The sequence below is a fragment of the Lathyrus oleraceus genome, chromosome 2, assembly GCF_024323335.1.
Source record: "Lathyrus oleraceus cultivar Zhongwan6 chromosome 2, CAAS_Psat_ZW6_1.0, whole genome shotgun sequence".
Classification (NCBI taxonomy): Eukaryota; Viridiplantae; Streptophyta; class Magnoliopsida; order Fabales; family Fabaceae; genus Lathyrus; species Lathyrus oleraceus.
In genome coordinates this window covers 351,845,230-351,856,762 of record NC_066580.1, presented here as the reverse complement: position 1 = coordinate 351,856,762, position 11,533 = coordinate 351,845,230, and the positions used below count along the sequence as shown (strand labels likewise).

Below are 11,533 nucleotides of genomic sequence, written 5' to 3'. Positions count from 1 at the left end.
TCGTGTTCTTTTTTTCTACAAAAAACCTTAAACTACTCACCACCTTTCATTTTCTTCCATCAATATACTCATCAATAAAAGACCAATATACATAACTTGTTTTTCTGGAGAAAAAAAACAACAACAATACACGTTTTTCTTCTTCAAACCGTCTTCTCCGCCTTCAACTTTCCAACAACACTAATCTCATGTTCCAAACCAACACAAACATAACTCCATATACATTTCTTCACCACTAACCTCATACTCCAAACCAACACAAACATAACTTCATACATTTCAGCACAACTAACACCTCACTCTTCAAACAACCAACATCATGTGAACCATAAACCTCCATTATCCATTTTCAACATAACAATCACAACATCAAGAACAACTTTAAAGTAAACAGAAGAAGAAAGAAAGAATAAAGAAAGAGGGAAATGAAACGGAGTCGTCGCCGGAAAGTCCACTTCAAACCAAGCTCCACTCAACCGCAACAAAGACACTACCTCCATCAATAACCTCTCTTTGTTGCTTTCTTCAAACTGAGTGTGAGACCTCGCCGCACACCACCACAAGCCTCTCCGCCACCTTACTGCACGAAAGCCTCTCTGCCACCGCCACCGCCGCAGGCGGTAACCTTTCTATCCTTCTTCACTATTTCTCTTGGTAATTTTTTTTTGAATTTGTTTGTGTTTGTCAGATTTGTTTTAATGAAAGAACAATTGAAAATTCATTGATGAGTGCTAAGATTTGATTTGATTTTTACAAAAATGTTTTGTTTTAAAATGAAGAATAAGTTTGTTTCTGCATTTTGTGAAAAGTGTTTTGATGAACAAAAAGAAAATCATAGTTACATTGCCATTTTTTTTATCTTTATTATTATTTTTTATTTACTCATGCCAAGTGTCAAACAGTGATAGGTTGTTATTAAAATTTTTTAAAGATGGTAGAAACGCATACTACTGAGCGCTGCTTTTCTCCTCTTGCTGCACCATTTTATTATTATTTTATCTTTGATTATTATTATTATTATTATTATTATTATTTTATTATTATTATTATTATTATTATTATTATTATTATATATTATTATTTACTATTATTATTATTACTTATTATCATTACCATTATTATTACTATATTATATTATTATTATTATTATTATTATTATTATTATTTATTATTATTATTATTGTTATTCGGATTATTATTGTTAAATATTATTTTTTATTATTATTGTTAATTATTTATTGATGTTATTATTATTATTATTATTATTTATTATTATTATTATTATTATTATTATTAATAGTATCATTGTTATTGTTTTATTATTTTTTTATTAATTATTTTTTAATTAAATTGTTAAAGAAAAAAATCGATTTATTTGTTCCATCTGTTTTCACAAATAAATGTGTTGCAATTCTGAAGTTAAAAATTTAATTTAACTTTAAAAACTGCTTAAACACGTAGAGTTTATTAACCGACCTCAGATAAAATGATTCCTACATGAATCACTTTACGATTGCTTAACAAAGCGCTATGTCAACAATGGTGGAAATCGTGTAACAGAATAACAGAAAAACTGTTAAGGGATGAAGAAGAAGCATTGTAAAGAAACTTTTCTTGTGTATCATTGATAAAAAAAGAAAAGATTACAAGATAAGAGTTTATATACAAACACTAAGAGGCCCAATAAGAAGTAGCCAACTGTACAATATATTATCCTATAGTAAAAAGAATAAAAGAATAATATAAGCTATTCTAATATGCCCCCTCAAGTTGGACTATGCAAGCTGCAGAGTCCTAACTTGTGCATAAATGATGAAAAAGCTGGATAGTGCAGCGGTGAAAACATCTACCAGTTGAGCTGCAGAGGAAATAGGAAGCAAGTGAATAAGTCTTGAGTTAATCTTTTCTCTTACAACATGACAATCCAACGCAATATGTTTGCTTCTTTCATGGAAAGCATGATTATGAGCTAGATAGATAGCAGATTTGCTATCACAATAAACGGATGCTGGTTGAGAAAAACTAATGTTGAAGTCATTGAACAAGTAATGTAACCATTGAATCTCACAAGTAAGAGAAGCTAAAGCTCTGTACTCGGCCTCAATAGAGGATCTGGATACTGTGTTTTGTTTCTTGGACTTCCAGCAAAGAAGAGAAGAGCCAAGAATCACACAAAAACCAGTAACAAATTTCCTTGTGGTGGGACACCTGACCTAGTCAGAATCAGCAAAAGCGCACAATTTAAGAGTGCTGGAAGCTGAGAATAGGATGCCTTTAGCCGGAGAAGACTTAAGGAATTTCAACACCTTAGTAGCAGCCTGATAATGAGAATCATGAGGTTAGAAACGTATTGACTCAGATGTTGCACATCAAATGAGATATCTGGCCTAGTGTTGGTCAAGTAGATCAATCTTCCAATGAGTCTTCTATACAGGGTGGGATCATCTAGAGGAGCACCATCAGTAGGAGAAAGCTTGAGGTTCAGATCAAAAGGAACAGAGGATGGTTTGGCTGCAAGAAAACCTGTGTCCTCCAACAATTCAAGAGTGTATTTCCTCTGATTCATGAAAATGCCCTGAGAGCATCTAGCAATTTCGAATCCCAAAAAGAACCTGAGCTTACCAAGGTCTTTTATTCGAAATTTCTGATCTAAAACCTGCTTAACTTGTGCAATCTCAGACAAAGAACTTCCAGCAATGACTATGTCATCAACATGCACTAAGATAGCAATAAAACAATTATGGTGAGACTTCATATACAAAGAGTGATCAGCTTGAGATTGAGCATATCCTAAAGAAATCAGAAAAGATGAGAGTTTAAAGTACCATTGTCTGCTTGCCTGCTTGAGACCATATAAGGATTTTTGCAACCTGCACACCTTAGAAGAAGAATCAATAGAAATTCCAGGAGGCATTGTCATATATACCTCTTCATGGAGGTCACCATGGAGAAATGCATTGTTGACATCCAGTTGCTCAAGATGCCAACCTTTGATGGCAACAATAGACAATAGAACTCTAACTGTGGTAATCTTTGTCACAGGTGAGAATGTATCAAAATAATCAACTCCCTCCATTTGTGTATAGCCTTTAGCTACCAGCCTAGCCTTATATCTTTCAATGGAGCCATATGATTTATATTTGACCTTATAAACCCATCTACAACCAATGGGAACTTTACCAGGTGGGAGGTTAACCACTCTCCATGTATGGTTTTCTTGAAGAGCCTGCAGTTCAACATCCATAGCCTTTCTCCAACAATAAAGTTTAATAGCTTGATTGAAGGTTTTTGGTTCAACAATAGAAGAAACAGAGAAACAGAAATGTTTATATGAGGGTGAGCATTTATCATAACTAAGAACATAAGATAAGGGATAGAGGACTTTGGAAGAATGTTCAGAGGAAGTTACATAGCAATGATAGTCTTTTAGATGTGGAGGAGGATGAGAAGTTCTAGAGGAATGTCTAGTAGGTAAAGACTGAATGTCTGTTGATATGAGATTATCCTGTGTATTCGTTGTAACACCCTTCTAAATACCCCAAATATTTAATTAAAACAACAACAATTAAATCATACATATCAGAGTAAATATTGTCACTCAAGGGTGTCACATAACAACTTCTTCACATAATTCAACATAAAAGCAGTCATGCTCAATTTTATTCGACATAAAAACTCTTTAACAATACGCAGCGGATAAAATATTTCAACATCTGTAATTCATCAAAATTAACATTTATTCGACAATTCAAACATCCCGTCCCGATGTTACATCTATCAGAGCATGACCCTCTAACCACACTAGACTTCAAGCACTAGCTCCTACTCAACTCACTGCTCGTTACCTGAAAAATATTGTAAGGGTGAGTTTCTCAATCGATATAACAAATATTATAAATCATCATGTTATGTTAAGTAATTCTACACGTTAATCACCCAAATCATATCATGCATGCGGTAACGGCACATTCAACTCAATTATCATACGCAAATACAACGTAAATACAACTCAATAACAACATAAAATGCAACTCAATGAGACTCGACTCTTTATGCATGTGGTACCATTTGGAGTAAAACTCCCAACTTAAAATCATTGCCAGTTTAGTGGGCATCAAGGCATAAGCCTTCAACTTTCAACTTAAAATTTTGCCAATCCAGGCCAACGTGGTGTGAGCAAAAGCCCCATAATTTTTGCCAATCCAGACCAACGTGGTGTGAGCAAAAGCCCCGACTTAATGCATATGAATGTCTATGGCATGTACGACTTGAACTCAACAACATAAGAATAACAGCAACATAACAGCTTTTCTTTCAACAAAACAACTTATAATCAACTTTGGCTCATCAGCCTACAACTCAGTAATTTTCAACAAAGCAACTTAAAATCAACTTTGGCTCATCAGCCTACAACTTAATATTTTCAACAAAACAACTTATAATCAACTTTTCAACATATTTGCATCGGCATTTCACAACATAAACTCAACAATTTTATTCATCACAATTAACTGCAATAGGCCAACTACCAATTGCATTTACAACATAAAAATCAACTATTTTTCCACACTGCAACAGTGTTAACCGGTTAACGCTATAGGTTAACCGGTTAACGCAGGACAAAAATACCATTTATGGCAAAACGCAACAGTGTTAACCGGTTAACGCTATAGGTTAACCGGTTAACGCAGGCAAAACTCAACATTTTCTCAATTTATAACAGTGTTAACCGGTTAACACCCTGGGTTAACCGGTTAACGCAGGCGAAACAGCAGTTTCTGCGCTAACACAAGGCAGAATGCAGAGTTTCCGCATTTTCCGCCGTTGGAGGACTTCCGGACCTCCGATTCCAAATCCGTAAAAAGCGATACGTTCAGAATCTCACAACTCACACAGCTACCGATCTAATTTCAGCTTAAATTCAACTTATTCATCATAATATTTCAGCATCCATAATCTCAATTCGGTCAAATTAACAGCTTATCACTACCCATTACATGTTAATCGATAATACCCGTTAAACTACGATAAACCCCCTTTACCTGATATAATCCGGCAAATCTCTAAGCTTTAGCTTCTCCGTTCCTCAACCGTGCTTTTCGGCTCTTTGCCCTTCTTCCTCTTCTCTGCAGCTTCTCTGTTTCTCACGTGAAACCTTTTCCAAAAATGAAACCCTTTCCTTATTCCAACTTATATATTTTTCCAATAATTATTATTAATAATAATAATAATCCAATAATTCAATTTTATTTAATTAAATTAATAAATATATTATCAACTTAATTAAATAATTCTTTTTCTTTATTTGGGGTGTTACAACTCTCCCCCACTAAAAGAGTTTTCGTCCTCGAAAACATACCTCAAACAAATAACTCTGGATAAGACTCCTTCATCTGACTCTCCAGTTCCCAAGTCACATTGCCACCTGCTGGTCCTCCCCAAGCTACCTTCACCAAGGCAATTTCTTTACCCCGCAACTGCTTCAACTCTCGATCCTCAATCCTCATAGGTGATGTTTCAACAGTCAGGTTATCTCTCACCTGTACATCATCTACTTGGACAACATGCGACGGATCATGAACGTACCTCCTCAACTGAGACACATGAAAAACTTCATGCAAATTCGCAAGTGACGGCGGTAAAGCGATACGATAGGCTACTTCTCCTATCCTCTCCAAAATCTGATAAGGACCAATAAATCGCGGTGTCAACTTCTTCGACTTCAAGGCTCGACCAACACCAGTTATCGGAGTAACACGAAGAAACACGTGATCTCCCTCTTGAAACTCAAGTGATTTCCTCCTCTTATCATGATAACTCTTCTGACGACTCTGAGCAATTCTCATCTTCTCCTGAATCATCTTAATCCTTTCTGTAGTTTGTTGAACAATCTCCGGTCCAACCACAACACTCTCACCGGACTCATACCAACATAACGGTGTCCGACATCTCCTACCATACAAAGCTTCAAACGGCGCCATACCAATGCTCGAATGAAAACTATTGTTGTAGGTAAACTCAATCAAAGGTAAATAACAATCCCAAGTACCTCCCTTCTCCAAAACACAAGCTCTCAAAAGATCCTCCAATGACTGAATCGTCCTCTCAGTCTGACCATCAGTCTGCGGATGATATGCAGAACTCAATCTCAGCTTAGTTCCCAAAGCCTTCTGCAAACCTTCCCAGAACTTCGATGTAAATCTAGGATCTCTGTCCGAAACAATACTCGACGGAATACCATGCAGACTTACAATCTTCTCAATATACAACTCAGCCAATTTCTCTAACGGATAATCCATTCTGATCGGAATAAAATGAGCCGATTTCGTCAATCTATCAACAATCACCCAAATGGCTTCAAAATTCTTACTTGTCCTCGGTAACCCAGAAACAAAATCCATACTGATACTATCCCATTTCCACTCTGGAATCGCCAACGGTTGCATTAGCCCAGACGGCTTCTGATGCTCAATCTCTGACTTCTGACAAGTCAAACAAGAATAAACGAAACTCGCGATATCTCTTTTCATTCCCGGCCACCAAAATAACTTCTTTAAATCATGATACATCTTCGTAGCTCCAGGATGAATACTCAACCCACTACGATGTCCTTCTTCAAGAATACTCTTCTTAAGTTCAGTAACATCCGGAACACACACCCGACTACCAAATTTCAAAATACCATTCTCATCAATTCTGAATTCGCCACCTTGACCTTGATTCACTAGAGTCAACTTATCAACCAAAAGCATATCAGATTTCTGACCCTCTCTGATCTCCTCCAGAATACCACTTGTTAACTTCAACATTCCCAATTTAACACTGTTGTGAGTACTCTCACACACCAAGCTCAAGTCTCTAAACTGCTCAATTAAATCCAATTCCTTAACCATTAGCATAGACATATGTAATGATTTCCGACTCAATGCATCAGCCACTACGTTTGCTTTACCCGGATGGTAATTCAAACCAAAGTCATAATCCTTCAGAAACTCCAACCATCTCCTCTGTCTCATATTCAGCTCTTTCTGATCAAACAAATACTTTAAACTTTTATGGTCACTGAAAACCTCAAATCTTGACCCGTACAAATAATGCCTCCACAACTTCAGAACAAACACTACAGCCGCCAACTCTAAATCGTGCGTCGGATAGTTCCTCTCATGAACCCTCAGCTGTCTTGAAGCATAAGCTATAACCTGCTTATTCTGCATCAACACGCCACCCAAACCCAACAATGAAGCATCACAGTAAACTTCAAATGGTTCCGATGAACTCGGTAATATCAGAATAGGAGCACTAGTTAACCTTCTCTTTAACTCTTGGAACCCTTCTTCACATTTTGAGTCCCAAACAAATGCTTGCCCCTTTCTAGTCAACATCGTCAACGGTAACGCCAACTTAGAAAACCCTTCAATGAACTTCCTATAATAACCAGCCAAACCAAGGAAACTTCGAATCTCAGCAACAGACTTCGGAGCTTCCCACTTAGATACCGCTTCTATCTTAGAAGGATCAACAGCAACGCCACCTCTTGAAATCACATGACCAAGAAAACTTACCTCTCCTAACCAAAATTCGCACTTGGACAATTTAGCAAATAACTTCTTTTCTCGTAGGACTTCCAAAACCACTCTCAAATGTTCAGCATGCTCTTCTTCAGATTTCGAATACACCAAAATATCATCAATAAACACCACAACAAACTTGTCTAGGTACGGATGGAAAATCCTATTCATATACTCCATAAATACTCCAGGTGCATTAGTCACACCAAAAGGCATTACAGAATACTCATAATGTCCATACCTTGTTCTGAAAGCAGTCTTCTGAATATCCTCAGTCTTCACACGTATCTGATGATACCCAGATCTCAAATCTATCTTGCTGAACACACTCGCACCAACCAATTGATCCATCAAATCATCAATCCTCGGCAAAGGATACCGATTCTTGATCGTCACTTTATTCAGTTGTCTGTAATCCACACACAACCTCATAGTACCTTCTTTCTTCTTAACCAACAGCACTGGCGCACCCCACGGTGACACACTCGGACGAATAAATTTCTTATCCAACAGATCTTCCAACTGACTCTTCAATTCAGTTAACTCAACAGCAGACATACGGTACGGAGCCATCGATATCGGTCTAGTGCCAGGTACCAAATCAATCGAGAACTCCACTTCGCGTTCTGGTGGTAATTTGTTCACCTCTTCAGGAAACACATCAGGAAAATCACACACCACGGCTAGATCACAAATCACCATCTTATCCTTGGCCTCCAAAGTTGCCAACAGCATGAACAACTCTGCTCCCTCCGCTACTGCCTCATCCACTTGCCTTGCTGATAGGAACAAACTCTTTCCTTCTTCAATCTCAGGAAAGATCACCGTCTTATCAAAACAATTGATAGAAACTCGGTTGAACACCAACCAGTTCATACCCAGAATAACATCAATCTGCACTAGTGGAAGACACACTAGGTCCATCCCAAAGTCTCTACCAAAAATACTCAAAGGACAATTTAAACAAACCGAAGTAGTAGTCACTGAACCCTTCGCAGGAGTATCAATTACCATACCACCAAACAGCTCAGATATCTCTAACTTAAGTCTCACAGCACAATCCAAAGATATAAAGGAATGAGTCGCACCTGTGTCAATAATAGCTACAAGAGGAAAGCCATTAATATAACACGTACCTCGGATCAAACGATCATCAGCAGAAGTCTCAGAACCCGATAAAGCAAAGACCTTGCCTCCAGACTGATTCCCTTTCTTCGGCTTCTGACACTGACTTCCAATATGCCCTTCTTCACCACAATTAAAACAAATCACTTCCTTGTGCTTGCAATCAGCTATTGCATGCCCAGTCTTATCACAGCGAAAACACCTCTTTACTTCAGCAGTGCATACATTACTCTTATGACCAGCCTGACCACATCTGAAGCAAACTATACCAGTAGGAGCACCTCCCCCACTAGCTCTCTGAGTCGGAGCAGCTCTTTGTTTCCCTTTCCCAGCTGGAACATCATACGGCTTGCCACGGTTTTGATGTTGCTTGCCTCTGCGATCACTGACAATCTTGTAATGAGCATTATTGTCCTCTTCAAATATCCTGCAGCTATCAACCAATTCAGTAAAAATGCGTATCTTCTGATACCCAACAGCTTTCTTAATTTCAGAGCGCAATCCGTTTTCAAACTTGATGCACTTTGAAAATTCAGCACCCGCACCAGTGTAATGAGGATAAAATTTGGACAGCTCCACAAATTTCGCAGCATAATCGGTGACAGACATGTTTCCTTGCTTCAGCTCAAGGAATTCAATTTCCTTCTTACCACGGACATCTTCCGGATAATACTTTCTCAGGAATTCCCTACGGAATACATCCCAAGTAACGTCTTCACCCGCCACGGTCAACCTCTCGTGAGTCTCTAGCCACCAGTCATCAGCTTCGACTGCTAGCATGTGAGTACCATACCGAACCTTCTGAGCTGGAGTGCAATCCATAACACGGAAGATTCTCTCAATCTCTTTCAACCATCCCAAAGCTGCATCTGGATCATGCTTCCCTTTAAACACCGGCGGATTCTCTCTCTGAAAAGTCGCCAAGCTACGTGATCCAGCATCTCCACCAGCATTTGGCAAGTTCTGCACAGCTTGTGCCATTGCTTGCATTGCGGCAGCCATTGCAGCGTCATTCCTTCCAGCCATTTCAACTTATCAATGCAACACAACTTAAAGTTAGATTGGTAACAATACACAATTGTTAGACAAAACGACACGACAACTGGCCGGACGGACCGACCTGCTCTGATACCACTAATGTAACACCCTTCTAAATACCCCAAATATTTAATTAAAACAACAACAATTAAATCATACATATCAGAGTAAATATTGTCACTCAAGGGTGTCACATAACAACTTCTTCACATAATTCAACATAAAAGCAGTCATGCTCAATTTTATTCGACATAAAAACTCTTTAACAATACGCAGCGGATAAAATATTTCAACATCTGTAATTCATCAAAATTAACATTTATTCGACAATTCAAACATCCCGTCCCGATGTTACATCTATCAGAACATGACCCTCTAACCACACTAGACTTCAAGCACTAGCTCCTACTCAACTCACTGCTCGTTACCTGAAAAATATTGTAAGGGTGAGTTTCTCAATCGATATAACAAATATTATAAATCATCATGTTATGTTAAGTAATTCTACACGTTAATCACCCAAATCATATCATGCATGCGGTAACGGCACATTCAACTCAATTATCATACGCAAATACAACGTAAATACAACTCAATAACAACATAAAATGCAACTCAATGAGACTCGACTCTTTATGCATGTGGTACCATTTGGAGTAAAACTCCCAACTTAAAATCATTGCCAGTTTAGTGGGCATCAAGGCATAAGCCTTCAACTTTCAACTTAAATTTTGCCAATCCAGGCCAACGTGGTGTGAGCAAAAGCCCCATAATTTTTGCCAATCCAGGCCAACGTGGTGTGAGCAAAAGCCCCGACTTAATGCATATGAATGTCTATGGCATGTACGACTTGAACTCAACAACATAAGAATAACAGCAACATAACAGCTTTTCTTTCAACAAAACAACTTATAATCAACTTTGGCTCATCAGCCTACAACTCAGTAATTTTCAACAAAGCAACTTAAAATCAACTTTGGCTCATCAGCCTACAACTTAATATTTTCAACAAAACAACTTATAATCAACTTTTCAACATATTTGCATCGGCATTTCACAACATAAACTCAACAATTTTATTCATCACAATTAACTGCAATAGGCCAACTACCAATTGCATTTACAACATAAAAATCAACTATTTTTCCACACTGCAACAGTGTTAACCGGTTAACGCTATAGGTTAACCGGTTAACGCAGGACAAAAATACCATTTCTGGCAAAACGCAACAGTGTTAACCGGTTAACGCTATAGGTTAACCGGTTAACGCAGGCAAAACTCAACATTTTCTCAATTTATAACAGTGTTAACCGGTTAACACCCTGGGTTAACCGGTTAACGCAGGCGAAACAGCAGTTCCTGCGCTAACACAAGGCAGAATGCAGAGTTTCCGCATTTTCCGCCGTTGGAGGACTTCCGGACCTCCGATTCCAAATCCGTAAAAAGCGATACGTTCAGAATCTCACAACTCACACAGCTACCGATCTAATTTCAGCTTAAATTCAACTTATTCATCATAATATTTCAGCATCCATAATCTCAATTCGGTCAAATTAACAGCTTATCACTACCCATTACATGTTAATCGATAATACCCGTTAAACTACGATAAACCCCCTTTACCTGATATAATCCGGCAAATCTCTAAGCTTTAGCTTCTCCGTTCCTCAACCGTGCTTTTCGGCTCTTTGCCCTTCTTCCTCTTCTCTGCAGCTTCTCTGTTTCTCACGTGAAACCTTTTCCAAAAATGAAACCCTTTCCTTATTCCAACTTATATATTTTTCCAATAATTATTATTAAT

The 11,533-nt window shown here is 37.9% G+C and overlaps 1 protein-coding gene across 1 annotated transcript; it reads right to left on the bottom strand.

The window, feature by feature from the left end:
• Nucleotides 1-3,743: 3,743 nt before the first annotated feature.
• Nucleotides 3,744-9,739, bottom strand: LOC127119480 (uncharacterized). Its single transcript, XM_051049717.1, has 2 exons — nt 8,705-9,739; nt 3,744-3,845 (listed from the first exon to the last, which is right to left on the bottom strand). Exons 1-2 carry the CDS (start codon nt 9,717-9,719, stop codon nt 3,832-3,834), a joined length of 1,029 nt encoding a protein of 342 aa, XP_050905674.1. The 5' UTR covers nt 9,720-9,739; the 3' UTR covers nt 3,744-3,831.
• Nucleotides 9,740-11,533: the final 1,794 nt, after the last annotated feature.

Excerpts from the sequence above, each read along its gene's own strand:
- LOC127119480 (XM_051049717.1), bottom strand. The coding sequence starts at position 9,719 with ATGGCTGGAAGGAATGACGCTGCAATGGCTGCCGCAATGCAAGCAATG.